The following is a 27,007-nucleotide window of genomic DNA, read 5'->3' on the forward strand; positions in this document are numbered from 1 at the left end:
GGCTGTGTACAGGCCACCACACTACGGTTTCGAAGAATTCTTGAAAACTTGAAGAGTCTGTTGGATTATTTATAGTTTGCATAGTTATAATAGTTATTACAATCCTGTGTACTGTATTTTGCTTGAATGAGAATTTGTGTTGGACAGATGTTGTTGTGTTTTGCGGTAGGTAGAATGCCATAAGGAACCGTTGCAACTGAACCTGCATTAACGACGACAGTGAGGCTTCGACAGCCTTAGTCAAATGGCTGGCGCGTATGGTCGGGTTGCGGTGAGATTGTGGTTAGGTCACATCAAGGGTTTATGCCACTGAACTTTTGTGTTCATAAAAGAAAACTAAATAGTCCATACTTTATTTATTTTTTAGTTTTCTGCAAATATTTTGCTGTATTTGATTGTGAGCACCACAGCCAAAAGCATGACATTCTGACCACCAGATGTCGCCATTCAGACAGCAATTAATAACAGCAATTAACACTAAATACAGAACATTGAGAATTTGGAATTTAGAATGGAATCAGGTCAGTGTGGATGCACAATATAGACTGTGTGTGTGAGATGCAACAGTAGGCGATAAAACTGAGCATACTGGGTCAGGGTTTGTTTGCTAGGGTGGGCCAGGCTCATAATAAGGCTGGCCTTGATTCAAGTACTATCATCATTCAACTAGCATCATTCTGCACCCTTTGTGTCCTTAACTAGTCTGACCCTCTCATTGTAATCCTGATTTGATCCTCTTTTTCTTTTCTATAAAGAAGGCCATCTCACACAATTTTACAGGTTCCAGATAATTTCATCAATTTTATTTTCATTGTTTGTCTTCTTAATAAAGATATTTTTTATTTTAAACTCACATCTCTCTAACTGTTTGTACTAACATGGGTGACCTTTTAGTGTTAGTTTTCACCTATAATCCGGTTAGTATCCCCTCCTCTCATAAACCGTCTCTCAGAACATGACGTAAAAATCTTAAAATGACATTTCTGATCATCAAACTGTCACTCTGCCGATGCTCTGGCAATTACTTTAATTGTCTATTGTTTGTTTAAATGTATATTGTGACAGTCATCATTTCTTCTTCTTTTTGCCTTTTTTGCCACCTTTAGACTTGGATTTGGTTGCTTTCTTAGGTGATCCCAGTCCTCTGCGTACGAGAGTCCCCCGCCACCAGGCCTGGATCTGAAAAGAGATAAATGAAACAAAAGAGAATTAAGTATATTAGGGATTAGACATACCTATGTTTTAAAATGTTGTGTGGACGATTCTGTTTTTGCCTAGCACCAAAAGTGAGTAGGCAACTATTGTGGCTAAGTTTGTTTTCTTTATTATTATTAGTTTTCTGATTGAAGTATAAATGCTTTTTGAAATGTTCAAAGCATTGTTGTGTAACATGTCAACAGCTTAATGTGCTGACTTTAAATTTAATATCTATACTTATCACAAAAGGATTGGACTGAATTCAGAATTTAAAAAAAGAAAGCCTTAAAAATGAGCTGGAATATGAGTGTCAAAAATAGGAAATAATAAAAATAGAAAAATGCTTTACTGAAGTAAGGAAATAATTACCACAATAAGACAACAAAAAAAGATTTAATTAGTCTAAAGGCTTGTTTACACCATGAACGATAATGATAATCATAACCATAAAGTTTAAAAAATCAGTCTAATTCTAAGGCCGTGTCCACCAAAACGTTTTTTTTTTACGCGGCTGTCATATTTTTTCAATTGTTTTCAATGGGAGTGTCGCGTTTTTAAAACGCCACGAGCATAGCGAGGCGCTGAGCTTTTTTTCATGCTGAAGTGCTGAGCGCTCGGCGTTTTTTACAGGTCGCCGAGAGTTGAAGAATGTTCAACTTTGGGTAAAACGTAGCGCTCATCACTGTCACTTTTTACCCAGCCGTCCAATCACAGTGGAGGAGGGGCGGGAAAAATACCACACTGACCAACTGTCACAACATTCTTTCTGTACAACGACAGCAACCAGCAGAGCTAACCGAACAAAATGGATGACATTTTTTTTTTTAGTATGAAACAAATTATCTGCGAAATCAGTTACAAGTAAACTGTGCTGCGGATATTCTGTATCATAGCAACGAAGCGTTTCAACTGAAAAAAACTGTTTTTGCAACTGCGCTGCCAAAACGCTCTCAAGCGCCCACCCTAGTCCCCATCCTCGAATTCTCTTCTTCTCTGCTGGTCCTGTCCGGCTGTTTAGATGTTCCGATTTCATCCGGAGTCCTTCCTCCGATGTCCCCGCCCAATCTCCAAGCTACCGTGTCCCAGTCAGTCCTGCCCGACTCCCTGGTCTTGACCCTCCTCGAAACTGCTGTCTACGCTGGTGTCGCCCAGCTCCTCGGCTCCACCCACTCCGCAAGCTCTCTAACCCTCCGACTCTGCCTCTAGCTTCCCGATCCCCAGCTCGGCATGGTGATGCGGATTCCTCAGCTTCACCTCAGGCCTTCAGGCCCATGAATCCACCTTAGCCTGTCAGCACATCGGCTCCACCTCGGCTCTGCTCTCCCTTGGCTCCAACATGGTTTCCGGGCCTCCAACTGCACCTCAGCCTTCCAACCCTTCTGCCTGGGTCTCTATGTCTTCCAGCTTAGCCTTCGTCAGTAGGTTCCCAGGATCCACATGGACCATCCATCAGTGCTCCACCTTGGCCCCTCCCTCCTTCGGTTCCACCATGGAATCACTCTCTACCAGCTAATCCTGGGTCCTGTACGTCGCAGTTCTGCCCCCTCCTCAAAAACCGCCTCCCTCCCTCTACTGTTGGACTACTAAATTACGGCACAAGGACGCACCTTCTGGGAAGGGTGGGGTATTGTTACATATGGAGTACTGTTATAAATGTACATGTATATATACTCCCTGTTTTGTTTGGCTCCCTGTAGGTTATTATCATTATTTATGTGTAGATTGTGTTTAATTGGTCTCTTGAGTAATCTCCGTGCTCATTAAAGATTCCTTGTCTTTATTTTACCTGTGTCAGGCATTTTTTGGATGGTGCTCAGCTACACGAGCGTGACATTATGTAATTAGAACATAACTGAACAGTGTATACACTCACCTAAAGGATTATTAGGAACACCTGTTCAATTTCTCATTAATGCAATTATCTAATCAACCAATCACATGTCAGTTGCTTCAATGCATTTAGGGGTGTGGTCCTGGTCAAGACAATCTCCTGAACTCCAAACTGAATGTCAGAATGGGAAAGAAAGGTGATTTAAGCAATTTTGAGCGTGGCATGGTTGTTGGTGCCAGACGGGCCGGTCTGAGTATTTCACAATCTGCTCAGTTACTGGGATTTTCACGCACAACCATTTCTAGGGTTTACAAAGAATGGTGTGAAAAGGGAAAAACATCCAGTATGCGGCAGTCCTGTGGGTGAAAATGCCTTGTTGATGCTAGAGGTCAGAGGAGAATGGGCTGACTGATTCAAGCTGATAGAAGAGCAACTTTGACTGAAATAACCACTCGTTACAACCGAGGTATGCAGCAAAGCATTTGTGAAGCCACAACACGCACAACCTTGAGGCGGATGGGCTACAACAGCAGAAGACCCCACCGGGTACCACTCATCTCCACTACAAATAGGAAAAAGAGGCTACAATTTGCAAGAGCTCACCAAAATTGGACAGTTGAAGACTGGAAAAATGTTGCCTGGTCTGATGAGTCTCGATTTCTGTTGAGACATTCAGATGGAAGAGTCAGAATTTGGCGTAAACAGAATGAGAACATGGATCCATCATGCCTTGTTACCACTGTGCAGGCTGGTGGTGGTGGTGGTGTAATGGTGTGGGGGATGTTTTCTTGGCACACTTTAGGCCCCTTAGTGCCAATTGGGCATCGTTTAAATGCCACGGCCTACCTGAGCATTGTTTCTGACCATGTCCATCCCTTTATGGCCACCATGTACCCATCCTCTGATGGTTACTTCCAGCAGGATAATGCACCATGTCACAAAGCTTGAATCATTTCAAATTGGTTTCTTGGACATGAAAATGAGTTCACTGTACTAAAATGGCCCCCACAGTCACCAGATCTCAACCCAATAGAGCATCTTTGGGATGTGGTGGAACGGGAGCTTCGTGCCCTGGATGTGCATCCCACAAATCTCCATCAATTGCAAGATGCTATCCTATCAATATGGGCCAACATTTCTAAAGAATGCTTTCAGCACCTTGTTGAATCAATGCCACGTAGAATTAAGGCAGTTCTGAAGGCGAAAGGGGGTCAAACACAGTATTAGTATGGTGTTCCTAATAATCCTTTAGGTGAGTGTATATTGCCCAATGAGGTGGATGCTAATATGGTTATCAAAATAGTGTTGGTAGAGTTTTTGTTCTTGACTAATTAGACTAATTATGCCTATTTATTGTGTTAAATACTTTTTTTTTTTTTTCAATGCTGTTAAAATTTACAGCTATCAAAATTAAGTGTAATTTTGACATAAAGCACCACAAATCACTGATCATTTTTTTGATCAGTTAATATTTAGATAAATTACTGCATTCTGGAAAAATATTTATTTACATAAAAATTATTGAACTTTTAAAATTCTACCTATATTATTTAGTTATACTCAATTATACTAAACTACTCTCTCTCTCTCTCTCTCTCTCTCTCACACACACACACACACACACACACACACACACACACACACACACACACACACACACACACTGTCACAGTTATGTTCTTTTTAGTTTGTTTATCTTCACATTACCTTTGTTCTAGTTTCCTGCCACTCTTCCATCACTATGGTTACAGATCATGATTAGACAATCTGTTCAGCTGTTCATGATAAATCACATTGTTTGTCTTACTATTTAAGTTGCTGTGTTTTCAGTTCTCATTTGTCCGGTCACGTTAATGTTAAGTTATGTTTGCTCGCCTGCCTTTCAGATTGTTTGCTCATATGGATTATTAAAGCCGTTTTTTTAACCTGGTCTTCATCTTCATGTGCTTCCTACAACTTAAACACACATACACAATATATATATATATATATATATATATATATATTTTACATTTTATTCAATTCACCCTTCGCAGGGAGTTTAATTGACAGTTAATATTTGTCAGGCGATGTGACCAATCATAATCCGCCATCTGCCGAATCCGCCATTTCTGTCTGACAAAGCAGTCAGGAGAGTTAGTAGATTAACGTTGGTGGATTTGAACTTGAAAAACGGTGTGTGCTGCCGTCTTTCCACAGTTGAAAAACATTCCTTATGATGTTCATTCATGTTTATTTGATGCTTTAAATTAACTAGAAGGCCGAGATGATCGGTTCACGAGCAGCTTTAACTGAGGCGCTACAGCGATCTGTCACGGCACATTAAAGAGCCACAAAACGGTATTTATTGTTAAAATTTCTTTAAAAAAATGTGAAAATTGAGACTTTGTTTCATATCAAAAGTAACCTGCTCTGTCCTGTCTGTCATCACGTTTTCAGTGTCCTCTTTGCTCCGTGATGTATTTTTCATGCGTGAGAACATTGTTTGGCATGAGAGCGGCATGGCTTGTTGGACATAGCAACAGTAACTAAAGGGGGCGGGTCTTTGCGAATGGTCAATTGTGTTTGCTCTTACCTATACCTATACCTCAATTCAAATTAAACTCAAATTCAGGGATTAAATTGGAATTCTCGTTTAAACTCTGAATGATACTCATTGAAGTTGCACAAAACTGAAGAAAAAAAACCCACCAAACACAAAGTGCATATAGGTATCAGTTCCATTAAGGCCCCGAAAATAAAAGCCCCTGCTTCAAAAGTAATGACTTAATAAAATGATACATCTTCTCATAGCCATTATCGTTTTACCTACTTTTCCTAGAATGAAGCTATACGTTACCTTAGTTGCTGCATCTCTCTCCTTCTGCTCTTTCTCCAGCTGTGCACGCAAACGTTCCTTCTCCATCCTGTCCTCAATGATAACCTCTTGCATGTTTCTGCACTGAGGTATAAAAAGTTTTTTGCAGCTTATTGATACTGACTCTCTCAAAAGGAATTTTAAAAGGAATGCAAATCAGGTTACAGTTAACATGTAATGTAATGTTAACTTTTCATATAAAAACCTTTTTGGACAGCTCTTGAATTCGTGCCTGGCAGTTGTTTCTTTTATTCTTTAGAGCAGTGATCTCTTGCTCCTTCTCCTCCATGTCTTTTTCATACCGCTGGATCCAAAACTGGAACTTTTCCCCTAAGTTCTTTTAGGCACACAGTTCAGTGACAGCAATTAATCCTGATGTATTTGCATCAGAATAGGCTTAAATAAAGGGCTTACAAACAGAACTCCAAGCATAACCAACAAGACACTTTAGTCAGCCAGCTTCATTACCAAAGTTTCAGTGGTGAGCAGCATGGAAATTCTTAACATTCTGGGGTGCGTTTCCCAAAAGCATTCCGTCGTTAACAACATATTTCAACGATTTGACGTTTACCATAAGCTGAGTCCAAAATTGCATGCTGTCTAGTAGGGATATTTGTTTTGAAACTTACTTCATGACCATTAATAAAGTACTTTCTATGTAGTATGAATATGGGTAGTTTGGATGAAATTCTGACTTATTACATCCGCCATGTTTTTACTGTCACATTAACTACCAGCATCAGTTGCGTGGTTTCATGGCTATTCACAACTCCTCTCCGTGGTCTCATGGGACAGTACAGTGTTTATCAGATGTGTACTTCAGAATCTCACCGGAAGTCAAGTCATACAGTAGGTGATCTGGTTACTTGTAGCCTACTGTTTTATGAGTATTATGAATAAGAATGTACTACTCGTCTCACATTATGTTTTTCGCCTACTATAAAGTAGGGACGTATACACATTCGGACGCAGGGATAGTTCAAAATAACATTCGCAAACAGCATAGTAAAGTCGTGTGGTTGGAACAACAACTCTCGAACTGTGGTTAGAAGCATAGTTACTCATTATCAGGAGCACAATAACGAGGGGAAGGTTAGGATGATTTCAGGGGGCCTTAGTTATCAGAGAGGGCAAATGGAACAAAAATGGACATTAATTGCCATCTTGAATTAAATGGCAGAAGTTATCATTCCATCACATGTGCATGACGTCATTAACAGCAGTCCTATAATGTTGAACCAACATAGTTCAAACGACACTATTACTAAGACTGCATTTACACTGCAGGCCTTGATGCCCAATTCCAATTTGTTGACTATTTTCGATTTTTTTGATGACCATCTTTCATCTTCTTTTAAAAGTGACACATATCCGATATCTGCATTTACACTATATTTGGTGAAACAACCCAAGGTAGACATACTGATCCAGAAAAAGGAAGTAAAAACGGCGTGATATGCAATGGATGCGGAGGAAATTACAATACAAGCTTTTGCTTTCCACACCATCTTTAAAAATCATCAATACATTGAGTTGAGCCTTCATCCTCCATTGCGCCATTGAATAGATTCATGTGATCGTCAGTTGACGTCATTTGCCATCATCGCTTTTTCAATTATGTATGACTCGCATTGACGGGAATATCCTGAAGACCTTGATTTACTTGATTAGGCTTGGAGCTAAACTCTGCAGGACAGTGGCCCTCCAGGAGCAAGACTGGACACCCTACTCTATACCAATTGGGGTACAATCAGTTCTTAGAGGTGCACATCCCTGCAAGTACAAATCTAGTTTGTTTTACAAAGCTTTATGAATTACGTTACATAAAATTAAGTTGTGCTTCACTCACTGCATGTTGTCTTTTTAGGAAGATCTCCATCTCCATGTGAACATTCTTTTCCTCCTCAGTTCTCTCTTGCAGCATCTGAGAGTGCAACCAAAAGTGGAAGTTGTAAATCAAAATATGATGGTAAGTGGGTTTTACAGTATGTTTGGGTATCAGAATAATTGGAATTTTAATTATAAACTTGTTAATTGGAAACTGAATTTCTAAAAGTCCTGACTTCTGTCACTTGACAGTATTGATGTAAAAATGACCAAAATGGCAGTGGCAGTTAAAATAGTTGGGTAGCTACCGAAACCGGCATTGTTCCTAAATGAACTTTCTTTGTTCCTCAATATTTAGTAAAAGCATAAAGAGGTGTAGCTCAAATGCACTACCATTTGAGCTACCATTTGAGCTACATTCAACCACACATGCACAGCTACAACCCTGCATAAACATTATTAATTAAATGTTGGCTTGTCTGAAAGTTTAAAAAGTTACATTGGTAGCACTTTATTTTACAGTCCTGTTACGCATGTACATAGTATGTACTTATTATAGCAATTACAATAACTGGGTTATAACTAGGTAGCCTACTGAACCTATCCCTAAACCTAACCTTAACAGGTGTAGTTAGCCTACATTATAATACCAGTACTTTTTACCACGCTGTAAGTACACTATAAGTACACGTACTGTAAAATAAAGTGTAGCTGTTAAATTTTATATTCTAAAGGGATAGTTAACTTTAAAATTAAGACGTTCCGAAAAATACCTCAGTGCTTTTTGTCCATAAAATGAAAGTAAGTGGGGTCAGATGTTGTCTGTACACCAACATTCTTCATTTGTGTTACAACTTAAAATTTTGGATAAATATTCTGGGTTGTCACTAGGACTTTGATAAGCAGTTGCCTGCTATAGTGTTATGTGGTTTCTAGTATGTAAAAATGATGCAACATAGAGGTTGCAGAACAAGTTGTCAAACACACACCCCAACTTCATCTTCCAGTTCTTTCTCTTTGTGACTGTTGAGTTTCAGCCCTTGGCAGACTAGCTGTTCGGCACATCTCTTCACAAATTTCTCTTGTCGGTTTGTCCTCACCCTCATGTTCTGTACCTGCTCCCTCAGGTAGTCCAACAACTCCTTAAGCTTCTGGGAAGAAAATTGTTTTTTTTCAGCCAGACTGCAAGTCACATGTGTATTTGTCCAACATTTTAGACCAAAGTTCAAAAGTAAAGATGACACAGTACTTTTGTGTATCAGCTTTTGTTAACAATTAAGATTCCTTGCATTGTGACATTAGCTATGTTTCCATCCAAAGGTTGTGAATTTAACTTAAATTGGAATATTGCATAAAACATTTGCTTTCTGATAAACTGGCACTAAATATCATTACCTAGTTATGGCATGAAACTCTAGATGGCGCAGGTTGATAGGTTTAACTCATTTGGTAGCGATCACATCATTATCTACATAGCAAAGCTGATTGGTTGTTGTTGCATCAGCGGCCAATGAGCTGCGGCTCAACATTCAAACAAATACCGGTAGTGTTGCTGTTCGCAGTCTGCAGCGCGCTTTCAGAACGCATCTGGAATCAACATTTAAGGTAAATGATTGATTCTTTTATTCCACATCTCTGTGAATATTGTGTGGCCCGGTTATTAATTCCTAAATGGAGCCATCTTTGGGGCGGGGTGTTGCGACGTTCGTCTGTTATAGGACAACTTAGTTTGAATAAACGAGCAGACACTGATTAGCTACTTGCTCTACGTTTATTTTAAATTAACAGCAAGACAACTAGCAGTGAATGTGCTTTCCATTAAATGAATCACACACAGTAAACAAATCCTTAAAAAAAAAAAAAAAATCAGGCCTTTCTTTGTCAGTGTCGTCTGCAAAGATGAAGTTGACGATGCTGACTCGCGATCTTCGCAGTAGTCAACGCGCCAGAGAGAAATTCACATTTCATACGGATTACATAAGCAGAGAGCAGTCTGTAGTCTGTTTTCTTTCGGTTTGAATTGTTCTGTTTAAAAGTAGACATGTCTGTGAGGCAAGTAGGCTACCTTATATGCTGAGTTTCGGTTCATTTATGAGACGAGCTCCAGTTCACGCGCCGGCGCCTCCGTTTCGTGATTATCTATCGTCTGCTATATTAATAATTCATGTATGTTACATATGCAGCAGCAGCATGTCTTGACTCTTACATGCTCACAGCAATGTTTGTGAATGTATTGGCAGTAGCAAGTCTTGGTACTTGCTCTGCAGCAATGTAGCAGATCTATTCTGCCAAAACCAAATACATTAGCATTGCCATATCTATTACCATGTCAATCTCTATTTACTATACCAATCTCCCGAGCGTTGTCATGACAGAATTACCTATAGTTCTAGCATGGAACTCTAGATGGCGCAGGCTGATAAGTCTAATTAATTTGGTAGTGCGAGCGATCACATCATTATCTACAAAGCACAGCTGATTGGTTGTTGTTGCATCAGTGGCCAATGAGCTGCGGCTCAACATTCAAACAAATATCGGTAGTGTTGCTGTTAGCAGTCTGCAGCGCACTTTCAAAAACCACCCACCTTTCCCAGCTCCACCTGTATAGATCTGCTGAGGTTAATTAATGTATGTTACATATGCAGCAGCATGACTTATATGCATTTTTAGTATTTATGCGCATCTTAGCGTTTTCTTCCAGCAGTTTTGGATACAATATCCCAAAATGTGCATTAAAAATAGGTGGATGGAAACATAGCTTTTGTTGTCATGAAAGTTAAGCACACTTCATGCTTTACAAACAACAGTGAAATATGCACAGTAAAATCAAAAATTGTGTTCAAGTCAAATTAAATATGAATTAATAAAAAATGTTCTATGGAAAATGGCACCGATGATTACCTTGCACTCCTCTATTTTTTGCTTGTGAATGTCAAGTAACTGTTTTTGCAGTGCTTTAATCCTGAGACGACCCTCTTCCTCCCTACAGTTTGTGTAAAATGTGGTGTATGTTCACTGTTTGAGGCTACATAGTACAGTACATGATATTTTGGGGTAAATAATTTGTCAGTTCATGTTAAGACCTGTTTATTATGTCCAGAAGTTGGACTTTCTTCTTCCGGTCCTCTCCTACTGCTGACAAGAGACTTTGAAAAGTGTTTTTCTTCTGCAGCTCGACCATTAACTCATTTATCACGTCTGACATAAACTGCCTATGGGATCAAAGATGATGTTGAAATGGTTTATGAAACATTAAGAAATGTTCAAATCAGTAAATAAATATACAATGATACATATACAATTTTCAACTTTAAATTAAAAACTATAGCTAAAACTGTTAATTACTTATAATACATCCCTATAACATTTAGATAACAAATAACATCCAATACTTTAGAGAAGTGTGCACGCATACCTGTCTCTCTGCACTTTGGCCAGGTTGTCAGGAGTAAGTAGACTCTCCTGAATACTTATTTGCTTTTGGGATTTGTGTAATTCTCTTGTGAAATCAGACAAACTGCTCCCAGCCATCTGTTGAGCTGTTTTTAGATGCAGTTCGGTCCTTTCCTGCTAAATACAGAGTGATACAGAGAAAAACATGATTGGGAGATAAAACAGCAATGATGGCATGCGGACAATGAGGTGTTATAACTATTGTGTGGTGACCTGGCAATAACACCATACAAGGAACTCCATATTTTGTACTCGATCAATACACTTGACTTCAAATTACACGAGGCGAAATGTCTAATAAATGTGCAATAAGTTGGGTAAATCTCATGAAACGTCTCAAGACCATGTCTAGGTCAAAATCATAATAAACAAATCATTTTCATGACAATTTAACACATTTGACCACCAATAGTTGCAGTATTGCTTGCTGTAATTGTGATATATTACATAAATTACTTTATTATCTATGGGGTAAAATGTGACCTGGACGTATTTTTGTAAAATGTATCCAGTCACTTAGTTATACAACTATTATAAAAAGTCTAACCATGAACAAATAGAGAAAATTATTTACAAACAAGTAGACTGGGGGATACAAACAAGGGAACAACAAAGGTTGCATCAAAAATATTAAGTTGGAATCTAATTAAAAGTTTAATCTAACAATTATGTTGCAACTTTAAAAACTTTGTTGTTTAAAAATAAGCAGACTAAAATTTTAAACACAATTTTGATTTGTTGCTACTGTAAACCAGTGGTGAGGGCAGAAATGTTAAAGTGAATGGACCTTGGTGAAATAGGGTGGACCAATGCCTATAATCTCAAATCATTTTAAAATACATGGGATAAAAATAATTTGACAATTTAGATTAGTTTAATTGTGATTTATTGTCAGCCAACAGTTTCATTAAAACACAAAAAATAAATCACAACAGAATAAGAACAATAAATGAATATAAATAATCATAGGTGGAGCATGTGTTGGGCTGGGCGAGGCTTAGCCTTCACCTGGCCACGGACTTGAGACTAGCGTGGAATTGTCTCAGTCAAATCACTGTCTGCTGCCGCTTTGGATTGGTTTTAGAGGGAAAAGCGTAATAATAGCATATTGGCGGTTTGGCAAAAGGTCCTGTGCCTATCTGTGTTTGTGCTCTGGAGAACGTCAAAGGTTTCCATGTACAACGTGTTTTTGCAATGTTGAGCAATGTAGCCAATCACAAAACATGTCTGTTGATCTCTTGAACGCAATTGCCAATCACAGGTGTTTAAGTTAGAATCTACTCACCGCTCAAAACGCCAGAGTTTTATGTTCAGTGCTGAGTTCTGCATGCTCACAGATCTTCTCACAACAAATACATCATAGACATTATTAGGTACACCAGGTGTGCCATTTTGCGTTCTCAAGTTCAATGTGGCAGTCCAAAACAGTGGAATCTAATAACTATTGATGCAATGAGATCCAGGCAGGCAAGCAATGATTATGTCAAAGATCAAATTTGAATAAGGAATAGCAAATTTATTAAGCAAAAATGTAAAATTATAAAGACAACAAATGAATTAGGCTAAATCAATACGAAAATTGTAATAGCAAATAGGTTTAAACAAAAATCAGATCTATCTTATTCAATACTTTATAAATAATACAAAGTATTGTATCTAACAGATGAAGATTGTGAAATTCAGAGTATAAAGAAAGAAGGACCCAAAAGAAGTAAGATATGAATGCAGAATGAAATTTGAGGTAAAAGAGAAGCAGAAGAATAAGCAGAAGTGAAGAGCAAAATAAGAGCAACGAATAGGCTAAATGTAGTATACAGGACACTTACGTCCTCCTAAACTAATGTTTTGGTCTGATAAGAAAAGGTCAAACAGACTTATCCATTGTGTCATAGTTGGTGTAACGGCTAGGTCAGCGTAACCGGTCAGATGTCGAAAATAGATTACGAATAGAGGTGTGGTTTTGACACATTTAGAACAAAGACAGCGAAGTAAGCACTTTCAGTTTCTGGAAAAGAACACCGTTGGAATTACTACTAATTCTGAGATACATCACCCAGACAGTAGTTGAAAGGCCTCCAATACCTAACAAACCACAAGTAACTAAGATGTATATGAACATGTGAGTACAATATACATATTCTTGGATAATAGGCTACTACTTTCATGAATAAAAATTAAACAGAGTAAAAGATAAACATAAATGAGTAACAATAATGAGTAAATAATTGAATATATGATGAAGGTTAATATATGAAGTAGGGATACATGAACACATGAATTTAAAGATAAAATTAATTAGGAACCAATCACAAATGAATAATATGGATATAAATCATATGCATAAAGAAAATCATCATAAACATTGACCTTTTGGATACACCACTACAAAAAAAATTGACTTCAAGAATAAACAAAGTGGTGTCAAGAATTTTGAAAATGTATACAGTGCAAACACAAAACCTATTTCTGAAAAATGCTAAATAAACAATCTTTCAGCATGGGGTAAAGTCAGAATGTACAAAAGACAAAGAGAAAATTTGGTCGCTGCTCTTGACTCTTGCTCTAGGGTTTACAAAGAATGGTGTGAAAAGGGAAAAACATCCAGTATGCGGCAGTCCTGTGGGCGAAAATGCCTTGTTGATGCTAGAGGTCAGAGGAGAATGGGCCGACTGATTCAAGCTGATAGAAGAGCAACTTTGACGGAAATAACCCCTCGTTACAACCCAGGTATGCAGCAAAGCATTTGTGAAGCCACAACACGCACAACCTTGAGGCGGATGGGCTACAACAGCAGAAGACCCCACCGGGTACCACTCATCTCCACTACAAATAGGAAAAAGAGGCTACAATTTGCAAGAGCTCACCAAAATTGGACAGTTGAAGACTGGAAAAATGTTGCCTGGTCTGATGAGTCTCGATTTCTGTTGAGACATTCAGATGGTAGAGTCAGAATTTGGTGTAAACAGAATGAGAACATGGATCCATCATGCCTTGTTACCACTGTGCAGGCTGGTGGTGGTGGTGTAATGGTGTGGGGGATGTTTTCTTGGCACACTTTAGGCCCCTTAGTGCCAATTGGGCATCATTTAAATGCCATGGCCTACCTGAGCATTGTTTCTGACCATGTCCATCCCTTTATGGCCACCATGTACCCATCCTCTGATGGCTACTTCCAGCAGGATAATGCACCATGTCACAAAGCTCGAATCATTTCAGATTGGTTTCTTGAACATGACAATGAGTTCACTGTACTAAAATGGCCCCCACAGTCACCAGATCTCAACCCAATAGAGCATCTTTGGGATGTGGTGGAACGGGAGCTTCATGGCCTGGATGTGCATCCCACAAATCTCCATCAACTGCAAGATGCTATCCTATCAATATGGGCCAACATTTCTAAAGAATGCTTTCAGCACCTTGTTGAATCAATGTCACGTATAATTAAGGCAGTTCTGAAGGCGAAAGGGGGTCAAACACAGTATTAGTATGGTGTTCCTAATAATCCTTTAGGTGAGTGTATTATCTGTATGATGGTATAATGGCAGTTTTCCCTGTGATATCCAAAAATGATTTTTTTCAAGGTATCATATCGAAATTCCAGTATCGTGACAACACTAATATCAATACTGAAATGCTTCCAATACTAATTTTCTGCAAAACAGATACACGATACCATCTGCGCTTTCTCGCTCTCTCATTTCTCTGACAGTGAGTTAACACACAAACCCGCCTCCCCTTACTCACTCGTTTCTTTTGCTCCAGATGAATATTGTTGGTGTTACAGGGCTTGAATTTCGGCGTGGGATAACACGTATTACGCATAATTTGACTCATTCCCGCAAGATTTTGTGCTCACACCCAAAGTGCACGGACACAAAGCCATCTTGAGTTCGTTTTCACTGTCAAAATGCTGGTCTTGGCGACTATTCACATAAACACAATCAGTTAGGTATGTTTTAAGTGAACGTAAACAAAGTTGAGAAATGCATGTGTAACAGTATAATGGATCCATGTGTCAGGTCTTAAAGTGACAGCAGCCTAATATTCCTGCTGCCAAATAAACAATATCTATATAGCAGTTTTCCCCATGGTATTGATTGTGGGGAAATTGTGGAAAGTGAAAATTGTGGAAAGTGAAAATACTGAGTGCTAGTAACTTTGGAAAACCACTAGCCACTGTGGGTGGTGAGCAAAAAAGTTAATGTCAAGCCCTGTATTGTATTAAACATATGTATAGGCCAGCATGCACATAAAACAGCATTTACAACTGGACATTAATTCAATATCAATATCGCAATTTTTTTTTTTTTTTCAACAACAATTTTTAAACACATTTCCGATATTTCAATATACAGCATTTGTCACTGACTGACGTTTAGGGCACAGCCGGCAGAAAGAGCAGAACACAATTGGCTACTTGTGTGATGACGTACAACACAGACATGCAGCCAGTGCTCAGCAGTAGTAAGCTAAGCTCCAACTCGGCAAGTTTTAGCTACAAAATGAGTACCCCTGACCACAATACAACTGTGACTGAACGAGCTTCCACAAGTGAGGAGAAAGCAGATGAAATAGTTGATAAGAGAGGAAAGACTAATTCACACAAGACAAACAGGGGGTCAGGTTGCCATTACAGCAGAAGCAATGTGGAAGGGAGGGAAGCCAAGCCAGTGTAGGGACACAGTACAGGAAGCTCTGGTTAGTCCACATGAATTAAAAAAACAATAATTAGGCCTATTCCATAAAAAAACAAGAATTGTCCATTTTGATTTCATAGTGACTGTAATTTATACAATAAAGAATATACTGTGTTATTTTACATTTGATTATTTTATTCAGTGTCTGTACCTCAATACTACTGTTGTAATGCTTATTGGTTCTCCTCACCAGTTTTGCAAAGTTGGTTCTTTATTTGTTGAGTTTTGGAGCCTCAGTCTTAACTGGAAAAAAGCTCAGAGTTATATTTGATGTGAGTTAGTCATTTGAACCTCATGCAGAATACTGTCAAAAGATTTTTTTTTTTTTTTTCAGAAATATCAAAATTACTCTCAATGTTAAGTTTCTCAGCGACTCAAAAATTAATCAATATATATATATATTTTTTCGCATTGATTACTTAATCCTCTCCTGGTTGGTGTTTTAAATTCTGCACTCAATAAATTTAATTATACCATGGTCTGTCTGAATACTCGATTCAGATTGGCTGGAAGGTGTGCAATAAAACCGTTTAATGCACAGTTATTTCCAAGTCAGTTTTATCACCGTTCTATATTAATGCACCGTTTTCATTGAAGCGCACATGTCACTTGAACACAGTGCTCTCCGCGCCGCACAGAAACTTCAGCGCTGCCATGCGACTTTTAGCAATAAAATAGCTTCGCTACTGAATCACTACATTTATATTTCTCAGCAACGAGGGGGTAACATCGCTATTTTGAAGTACACAGCTTCATTGTTAATAGAGAGAGAGACGCAACAGACACAGGTACGAATCTCTCATCTCTCTCTCTCTGGATAATTAATTCAAATAAATGCTATAATTAATTCATTCAAATTAATGTAATCTTACACACTGCTTTATCTCTGTGTCTGATTGAAAGCGGACAGAATGCTAGATCTAACAAGCCGTGATTGACGAAAATAACCATCAATGTTACCCTCCCGGTCAAATATTGCGCAGCAAACACCAATTTGTCAATTGTCAATGCTGGCAAACGACCATGGTATAATTGGGATAATCCACAGCTAGCTGTGCATTAAACGAATTTCATGCACAGCTAGCCGTGGATTATCCCTTACATATGTGCCAAATTCAGCAGCCAGAATTCTAATAGGTTGAAGGGATTGTATAGAAACATATTGGATGATGGTGCAAGTGCTGGCCTCCCAGGCACCACATCAGCAGTGACTCAAAAGAATGAGCCATCACTCCTAAGATGTATCTAGCCTGTGCTTTTTGATTTGAATTGGATATTGAGTTTCAGCAACCCATGTTGAGCAAGCTTCTTTTTCTCATGTTGAAACAAGATGGCATTTCATAAGTGTTTGCCGCTGTGTCCTCGTTTTATTACAGGACATGTACATGCATGATAAGTGCATGGGAATTACCTGCTCATCAAATTGGCCACAATAACCATTTTAAAATTAAAGTGCTTTGCTCAAGAATTCCTTTAAAGAAAAGGAGGATATTCAGCCATCCTCCATCAGTATTCTGGTTGCTGAGGTGCTTCATGAGCTAGGGTCTTGGGAATCCAATGTGGAGCTTTAAGCTATGGTTAGCGAGCAGACGGATTTCTCCCTTTCTTTTCTCTTTCTCTCTAAAAAGAGCTCATGCAGTGGAGTCCCCAAAGCTCATAATGTGATCTCGCTTGATGATGTTCTCTCCACGGGTCAAAGCCAGTTCAGTCAGACATGCATTATAAATTAGACAAGAGTTGCTTGTTGCTTATCTTGCACCATCTTCCTTGGAAGTTGTGGCCTATATTGCCATCTAAGGCCTGCAGGATAACAGTCAGCAGTTAACAGTTGATTCCCAGATGGGCCTGAATTTGTGAGTATGTTTAAATCAAGGACGCCGGCGAGTCCGTCTTCTTATTAATCTGCGATGTGTTTGCATCAGTCTAATGTTTGTGCAACAGTCTTCTGTTGCATGAAGCACTTTTAACAAAGGTCAGTGCTTGCAGCTGAGCTGGACCCTCACTATTAACACGATTTTATAAGATCCCCATAGAGTCAGCTACTGATGCAATGTCGAGTGAACCAAATTCAAAAGGGAACATCTCTGGTTACCTAACGTAACCTCGGTTCCCTGGGAGAAGGGAGACATTGCGTAAGCTGCTGTGTTACAAAGATCAGAGACTTTGCCAGCTACACACCACTTCAGTCCAAAGATTCTGAGGGAATGACGTTCAGCACGGCCTTATAGGCGAATTCTTGCCTGCGAGATTACATAGGTCTTCAGTATTCAGTATGGGTAAACATCCTGAAATAAGGTGTTTACCCATAGCGTCAGACACAATGTCTCGTTCGCTCCTCTCAGGGAACCAAGGTTACATTAGGTAACCAGAGACTTTTTCTACTCTGAGTCATCTTCTTTGTGTGTGCGTGTTGGCTAGCAACCACACCACCAAACATGTGTGGGGCAAGGGTAAATTAAGTGCAATTTGCTTTGACATCACAATTGTGTTGCATTGTGGTGTATTGACCTGCCAGAAGTGTACATGAGTAGACTCAAAACCTTAGTCAAAAAAGAGGGGTCGAGGGTCTGCCCATATGAACTTCCCTACTTATAAACGCACTTCAAAATGGTGATGGGGATTCTGCCAAGGGGAAGGGCTTAAGAAAGTTTGCAGGTGTGTGTCAAGTGGAACACACCCCAAAACTTTGATTCATTCAGCAAAGAAAAATGTTGCTCAGAAATGTTTCTGATGTGGCTTTGATCAGAACTATTGTGTTTTAATTTTTAGGCTCCCTAATACTAACCATATTTATTGAAATATTAAAAACAGTAACACAATTGGAATGTGCAGATATTTTTATTATTTTTTGGGGGGGGGGGGGGGCAGCCCTGTTTGTGTGATAGTGTTATGAATATAAACAGCAACTAATTTTTGGGGTATTTTTGCCCCATGCATAGCATACATTTTGGGGCCATTTTTTTTTTAATTTGCTGACATTTTTGCCACAAGCCATTCATTTCAGACCCTAGCATGTGTTATTTAAGATCCAAGGGAAATTAAATAAAAGAAAACCATGTCAAATACAAAATTTTAATAATTTAATGAGAGCATTTAATAAGAGCAAAGGTTTCGCCTTTTTAAAAACCTGTCCTGCACCGCTAGCTACATCCTGCACCCTTGTCGTCACGCAAAACAAAAATGATACATCACCAACACACACACACACACACACACACACACACACACACACACACACACACACATGTGGCACATGATGTGGCCCGTGCTATGTGACCTGCCTGTGAACACCAGGCCATCAGGCAACCAAACACAATGTAGGAATACTTACAATTACCACACTTAACACACTCCGCAGACCCTGACAATTATCCAATAAGCAAACTACCATATATGGTCACCGAAACAATGCATGTAATCCACAGATACAATTATATAAATATAATTGTAGACAGGATGGGTTATAAGAATAGTTATTATAAGAGCAATGTGGGTCTTCATATTGACAGGGTCCTACAGTAAGATGAGTGGATCCCTCATAGTCCAAGAGCCTTGTTGAGGCCTTGTGTATGGGGCCTACATTTTCAAGAATAACTTGTTTTAATTGGTCTTGGGCTTTCTGTACAACCCTGGATTGTGCGGCCCTAAAGCCCAGGTTTGCCAATAAAAAGCCTTCTCATATGCAACAGTTTCTAAAGACATTTGACATTTTTACAAGCTTATTTCCTTTATCTGCAAGAGCTACTTTATTTCAGAGAGAAATTTTTCAAAAATGAAATGGAGTATTGCTGACAGCTTAGAATTTTAGTCCTGTGATTTGTTAATAATCTCTGTGTTTTAACACAACACAAATTAAAATAACACCTTGGTCAATAAATCCTTGATTAGCCATAAACTGCTTAATTTAATCCTAATTGGTGCGATCCACCCAAAATATAGGTAAATAAACTGACCATACTGCAGCAAGATAAGAATATCAAACATACACTGTAAGAAATAAAATGTGCAATAGTAACTGTACAACAGCTTCAACTGGGGCCGCAACTTTGTTCCCCTAAAAGGTGCGTTTTAGTACCTTAGAGTAGTAATATGTACTCTTAACTTACTACTATGACTTTTTTTTTAGGTAAATAAGATACAAATGTCCCTTTAAGGGTACTGCCCAGCGACAAGCTGTTGTATCCCTAAATATGCTGTTTTGCTTCTTTTTTTTTATGCAGGTAACGTTAAACATAACAACAAATCAATTTAACAATAGCTGATGACGAAACAAATTATGCAGTAGTAACATTACAAATTGTGTTTCTGAAAACTGAAAAGAATTCTGAGATTCCTATAGATAACTGTGAGGATGTTACTTACAGTCTCCGCTCCCGGGCGTATAATGTTTCCTAACACTGACAGCTGATCAGCGTGGTCCTGCAGCACAGCACACGCTACGAGCACATCCACCGACATCATACTGCTTATTCTGACGAAACATATGGAAAAATTAAGACAATAACAAGTAACTTTGGACAACTCGACCATGAAAAAAAGACTCTTACAGGTGCTGCCGTAGCAAAGGGCATCCGTTGTCATGACAGCACGTCTTGTACACAGATCCTTTCCTTTTGCTATCTATTTTTATTTATTTATTTATGTTACACCAGATTTAATTCAGTTTAGCGTTAATGCACAACATTTGTAATACTATACAATGTAGCCTATTCGCAGCGTAAAAGCTGTATATTTCTCTCACAGGTAACGTCATAAAGTGACGTCATCGATTAGTCTTTTTATGGAAATATAGTTAATGTACATTATGTAATTTGTACAAAATACATTTGACATTATTCAAATTGTGTTATATGTAATTTATGTTAATTGTTTGTAGCCTTATTACGACTCTATTATATATAATGCTATTTCTTCATGTTTTTAATGCTATTAGCCTATTTTTGTTATCTATTTTTTTCTGTTCTTCTTTATATTGTATGATTTCTTGTAAAGAACAATTTACTGCTTTTTAGTAGGCCTATTTTATTCCTTTATTTTATTTTTCATTTATTTAATTTTCTCATTCTCATTTCCATCATTTCTGCATTCTCCATTTAGAAGCAAAACAAATAAAAAGTGACCTTAAAGAGCTGTGGGAAATTGTAAGGGATCTGGGAGCTTTAAACAACTTTTTTTACTGATTGAAAACGCTGTAAGTGTCTCCCTCACTACCTCGCGTAGCTGTCATGGCCATGGCCAAAAGGTCGATCGTAAATATAAATATCAGAACAGTGGTTTTCATGACTCTTGCTTTTTCGAACAGCAGAGGGCAGCAGATCGCGCAATAAAGGGCCGCCCATGTCAGGCTGTACTAAAAGAACCCAGAGTTCCTCAGAAGACGAGCAGTAGCACATGTGGCTGGGTTGAATACACTAACACTGCACACCAATTAATTGGATGAAAACAAGTGTACTGTAAAGCAAGTGGAGCTCTTAATTATGTTGAATAAACTACTTTCTTCCAATTCTTAAAAATGTCCTCTAAATTTGATTGGAGTACGTGTTTAATCACCATGCTCTCCACGTTTCTGACAGGCTAGACCAGAACTCTAGGCCACGGTCGAATCACAGCTGTGCTGATATTGAGCAGCACTCTTGCTCGTGTTATTGTGCCTCTTCAATTACAAATGCCTCTCACATCTTTACAATTTGCAAAGCTGCCAGAACAACTAACAAACCATTTATATGGTGAAGGTTTACAACCACACACCTGTCAAAAGCAGATATATCCATTTCCTCACCACATTCAGGGTAAACAGATGCCCGTTATTGGCTAGGCAACCAGGTTAACAGCATGAGGGAGGCTAAATAGTGAATTAATCCTGTGACTATCAGTTTTGTTCATTGCAAAAGTTCAAGAGTTAGGGGGTTAGAATAACCCGTTAAGAGAATGTGGGAATAGCAGGCTACAGTGCTGCTTTGCAAGCCCCTGACAGCAACACAGTGTCGGCCCAGATCCGGTACATGTGGATTCCACGCGTACCAGACGTGGGCCGCATTAGGGCCTACATGTTGCTGTCTGGGGCCAAGCACTGTTACAAAAATGTTTGTCAATGTTGTTACAGGATAATAATAATAAAAATAAAAAAATACACATTAAATAATTAACTATATGCGAAACTAAATAAAACAATTTTGTAACCCTTGTGAAACATTTTTTTGCTTAACTGTATACAATTTGGCCTTGTAGTGTACTTTAAATCTTAAAAAGAATGGACTATATTTAAATAAAACTGTACTTGAGGCTAATATAATATTAATTAAATAACTCAATGACTTTTTCTTAATACACTATGTTCAGTAAGCCGGGGCGGGACATGTGTGAATGAGCCCCGGTGTCCCTTCTTTAAATAGCTCTCCATCGGCTGAGTCTTTCGCTTACGGCCATACCACCCTGAACACGCCCGATCTCGTCCGATCTCGGAAGCTAAGCAGGGTCGGGCCTGGTTAGTACTTGGATGGGAGACCGCCTGGGAATACCAGGTGCTGTAAGCTTTTGCTTTATCCTCATTAATACACTTCAGGCTCGAAACCACGGTTGTTCATCCTTTTAAATTCAATTGTTTCATATGTTTTTTTTCTTTTTCATTTAGCTTTTTCTCTGGCTTCTGTGTGCTCTTGCTGTGGCAAAGGACAGCTCAACCCCGTCATTCTTTCTTTCTCCTCCAGGGGGCGATCAACAGGCTTCTCTGTCTACAAGCAACAGAACTCTGAGCGCTTGCTCGTTCCGTTTTTGTCTATGGAACTTAATATTTCAATAATTCCACACACATTCGCATGTTCATGGTTTTCTGAAGTTGGGAACGGTCACAAGAGGACATGCAGGTAAACAGATAAATATTGAATCTTTTTTTATTTTTTATTTGGTTTTATTTTAATATTGGGGAGTAGCCTAGGGCCTAATTGATATTATTATTGTAATATTGTTGTAACTCTAATTATAAAAATGAAGATATAAATATGTTGTAGCCTATATTACGTTTATGAAAGCTACTTAAATATCCTAATTTAACTAATGCATAATCCTGGTTTAAGCCCTGTCTGTGAAACCAGGATTATGACGGTAATTATAATGATATAATATAAACAATTCATTTATATGGCAGTATTGCACAATTTCAACCGAGTGATTCAGATACCACCTCCATGTTACATCCTGTTACCAGAGACAAGCCAGCACTATAGGAGGGAAAGATATCCCCGTAGCCAGCTGATCAAACATGACTGGCCAAACTGTTCTTACACACACACACACACACACACACACACACACACACACACACACACACACACACACACACACACACACACACTGAAAAAGCTGCTTATGTCATCTCACTGATACTAAAAGCAAATTGAAGTATCCTTATACAAGAGTTGCAGCTGTACTGTTTCTTTTCAGCTGCTTTAAATACTGTGTCAGCAACAGGTTTAAACCAATTAGTGTCTTTGGTGAAAGCATGAAAACACTATCCAGTGTGATTCATAATTTTAGGTCATTAACAATCATTCAAACAGCTTCTCTGCAGTGGGCGGCTGTCATTTTGAAACAACAAACAAGCAGGAAGACAAGGCATTAGGTTAATTCAGCTTGAACCACTTAACATAGGTTACAGACAGTGTTTTATTTTTTAAAGATTATAATTTTAAAATCTCCCATAGACTGAAAAATTCACTGTACAACAGACACTGTACAATATTCATTGTGCACAATACTGCACAAAGAATTGACTGCTGCCTTTTGACTGCTGTGTCACAGCTCAGGATATTATGATTTAAAGTATTCATTTATTGTGTGTATTCAACATGCTTCAAAAAAGCTTTTTATTGAAATGTGAACTTAACTGCAGTCATATTTTACTACCAAATAAATAAATACACATTTAAAAATAGTAGACACTTTTTGTGGAAACTTGATATTAGCCATTGCTGTCTTGTGAAAAAGGATAACACTTTAGCATACTTTAAAAAAAGAAAGTAGCTAATTACTGCAGAAATAATATAGGCCCTTTTTTAAGTGCGAACTAAATGTAATGTTTTCAGACACTTAACTGCATTACAATTAAATAAAAACGTATTATAGTTTAAATTTATATTAAATATAATTAGTCAAACTTGAGTGCTTTTTGATCCACTTAAATAGGACTTAAGTTCATCTTTATTTGTAATTTTATAATCTTCATGGAAATATTATTTCTTTGAAATATGCCGAATGTACTGACAAGAATGTTAAAATATAGCCTACTATATGTAATTTCTATTGAAACTTGTGTGAAGTATTTAATATTTATATATTTGTAATTACACATTTGTGATGATAATGTCCCAATTTAAAATATTAACTTTAAAATGTGTCAAATAAAATAATACAGTTACAATTAATCAAATAGCCTACTTTACATGTGCTTTAGTAGCCAACACAGCAAAATAAGTGAACGTTTTTGAAGCATGACAAAAGATTATTAAAACAATGTAGCCTACTTTATAGTAAAACTTTTCATTTGACTTAACAGTGTACTTATTTGTGAATGAAAGGATTAGCCTACTCTCATTAAAGGCACTTAAAGGGATAGTTCATCCAAAAATTAGAATTCTGTCATTAATTAACCCTCATGTCATTCCAAACGTTACAAATGAGGATTTTTTTGGTGAAATCTGAGAGCTTTCTATCCGTCCGTTGACAGCTACCACTGTCTACTACCACTTTGACGCTTCAAAAAGTTCATAAAGAGATTGTAAAACAAATCCATATGAATTGAGTGGTTTAGTCTGAAGAGACTCAATCGTTTAATATGATGAACAGATTTAAAAGCTTTTATTCACATAAACATTCATCAACGCACACACCATTTGTAGTAAATGGAAGCTCAAGCATGTTAACTTTCTTTTTTTACCAGAAGTAATGAGGTTTATTATATTCTTGTGTTACGCTGCACGCTTGAGCTTCCGCAAGAACCAACGAGGTTTATTGCGCGTCAAGCAGTTCGGTTAAGCTTATTGTATTATATTATCTGCAAGTAGGCCTATCATTTGAATAAAATAAGACTTTTAAGAATTGAAGTACACTACAAGTGCACATCCATAATTAAGCACCCTTCTTTTATAGAAGTGTATCAGATCAGAATGACTCTAAAAGTCATAATTAGGCTATTTGTGTTTTAAGGAGATCTATTGTATTTTTACATTAGCAACAACAACCTGTAAAATATGTATTGTGAATCACCGTAAGGTTACAGTTGGGTTTTAATTGTGTTATTTTTTAAACAGGGTTGCCGTCATGTCTACATCGAGTGTTTTGTTTCTTTCCTCACTCGATTAGTTCGGCCTGACGCAGTGACATAAGCAGCAAACATTCCTCGCGCAGCTGAGAGTGAGTGAGTGTGGAGGGACATGATATCGACTGTCAGTGCTGCTCTTCCCCGCACACAACATGGGCTCCACCGCCCATACCACCAAAACCAGAGCTCGAGCATCACCGCAATGCACCGGACTCGGTTCTGTGTCGTGGATCGCGTGTATTGTTGAGATTTCTGAGGTGTAAAATGTGGGTGATGGTGCTGTGGACAAGATGGCAGCAGTATGAGACACACACATCTACATGCTGTGAGTTCAGTTGAAGTGTGTAAAATGATCGGAGAAGACCTGGATTATATCTATTGTTACTTCGTGTGAAAGGTGAGTCTTTTTTTTAATCGGAGTGTTTTTTTCTTCTTCTATTGATCGTGATCTAACTCGGGTTGTTTATGGAACACAATCAAACAAAAACGGATGATCGCATCGTTGTGTGTCAAATCCTACTGAGTTGCCTACATAGACAGCATTTTTGGCTTCATAGGCGCTTTGGCCTTTCTCGATTGTGCCTGTGATTAATACGAACGTTTTTTTTTATTCGATTTGAATTATAGGTATCATTCGTGTGTCTAGGTAGACAACACACTAGGATTTGACACAAACATAGCCTAGTCAATTGAGGTTCGTTCTAACTCTTGAATGTAACCAGTAAAAAAAGGAACATAGCTAATTTATCTCTTGCTTTAATTATTGATGGTAAATAGTATGGTCTGGTCCTCTACGTCATAGAATAAGTTAAGTAAAACATCCAATTAAGTTGGATAAACTTTAAGAAAGAGAGCTTTGTGTACATTTAGAGAGAGAGAGGGAGAGAGATGGTCGATAGATATGTGGATATGAATCAGTTGCTAATGATTTTGTAACTGTTTGAATTGTGTATTTTACAGATTTTAAACAAGTAACGTTATAACTTTAAGTAAACATTGCTATATGTAAATAAGTTTCAGTAGAGAGTAACTGTTCCAGCAGTTTAACCTTTACACACACACACACACACACACACACATACGTTGTTGACCAATTAGATCCAAACAAGTCTGCACCGACCACCGAGTTTAGAGAAAGTCAAAGTGTTGACAACGTGATTTACTTGAGATATACATTGTGCATAAAATGGAAATAAATAAAACCAAATAAGGAGAGAAGATAATTGAGTTCCTGAGATAAAGCCTACAACAGGAGGCATATGATACTTTTTAAAAGTGCTAATTGAGGTTGTTTTGAGGCAGCGTGCATCTGCAGTGGAATAGGTCAAGTGTTAAATAAAAATAGACTCATTTACTATGCATGAGAAAAACTCATGTGGGGTGTTGCTAATATTACCCATAGTGCTTTGCCAGATACTTTTAAGATTGATTAAAGTGAGGGCTGTTTGTCTTGTCAAAATAAAACGAAAGACTATGATAATGATTATTTTGACACAAGAAATAAAGCAATAGACCACCTTAAAAGGAAAATCTTGTGTAATTCATGTCATACCATAACAGAATATCCTATTTTGTTTTGTTTTTTTGTAATGAAAGCGATGAAGAACTGGGGACATTAAAGGGATAGATCACCCCCCGAAATGGAAGTCATTTACTCACCCTCAAGTTAAATTTAATTTCTTTCTTCTGCTGAGCACACAAGAAGGTATTTTGAAGAATGTTGGTAACCAAACAGTTGATGGGCCCCGTTGACCTCCATTGTTATTTTTTCCCTACTATGGAAGCCATCAGAAAAGTCACAACATGAGATTTATATGTCTGGGGCCGTA

The 27,007-nt window shown here is 38.1% G+C and overlaps 2 protein-coding genes and 1 non-coding gene across 7 annotated transcripts in view; 2 read left to right on the forward strand and 1 right to left on the reverse strand.

Annotated features, from left to right (window-relative positions):
* Positions 1–1,010: 1,010 nt before the first annotated feature.
* On the reverse strand, positions 1,011–20,484 carry iqcg (IQ motif containing G). 4 transcript variants are annotated; one of them, XM_056267896.1, is made up of 10 exons: positions 20,410–20,484; positions 20,225–20,333; positions 11,128–11,282; positions 10,796–10,924; positions 10,614–10,695; positions 8,702–8,863; positions 7,735–7,809; positions 6,091–6,222; positions 5,868–5,969; positions 1,011–1,179 (listed from the first exon to the last, which is right to left on the reverse strand). In XM_056267896.1, the coding sequence occupies exons 2-10, from the start codon at positions 20,321–20,323 to the stop codon at positions 1,069–1,071; spliced, it is 1,047 nt and encodes a 348-aa protein (XP_056123871.1). In that variant the 5' UTR covers positions 20,324–20,333; positions 20,410–20,484; the 3' UTR covers positions 1,011–1,068. The 4 variants fall into 4 exon arrangements, with proteins under 4 accessions (XP_056123871.1, XP_056123869.1, XP_056123870.1 ...); XM_056267894.1 differs by lacking the exon at positions 20,410–20,484 and having other exon boundaries at positions 11,128–11,279; positions 20,225–20,398; XM_056267895.1 differs by lacking the exon at positions 20,410–20,484 and having other exon boundaries at positions 8,702–8,860; positions 20,225–20,398.
* Positions 20,485–22,276: 1,792 nt separating this feature from the next.
* On the forward strand, positions 22,277–22,395 carry LOC130102031 (5S ribosomal RNA). Its single transcript, XR_008809104.1, has one exon. It is a non-coding gene; the product is annotated as a 5S ribosomal RNA (ribosomal RNA).
* A 2,858-nt stretch (positions 22,396–25,253) lies between these two features.
* The window catches only part of hipk3b (homeodomain interacting protein kinase 3b), a 98,359-nt gene continuing 96,605 nt past the window's right edge, over positions 25,254–27,007 (forward strand). Inside the window, exon 1 of one of the 2 annotated variants that reach the window (XM_056267892.1) lies at positions 25,254–25,575. The gene's annotated coding sequence lies outside the window, so the exon portion shown is untranslated. The remainder of the gene's footprint in view (positions 25,576–27,007) is intronic. The other variant, XM_056267891.1, reaches the window with a different exon arrangement.

The sequence above is a fragment of the Rhinichthys klamathensis genome, unplaced genomic scaffold (assembly GCF_029890125.1).
Source record: "Rhinichthys klamathensis goyatoka isolate OS25496 unplaced genomic scaffold, OSU_Roscu_1.1 h1tg000265l_1, whole genome shotgun sequence".
Lineage (NCBI taxonomy): Eukaryota > Metazoa > Chordata > Actinopteri > Cypriniformes > Leuciscidae > Rhinichthys > Rhinichthys klamathensis.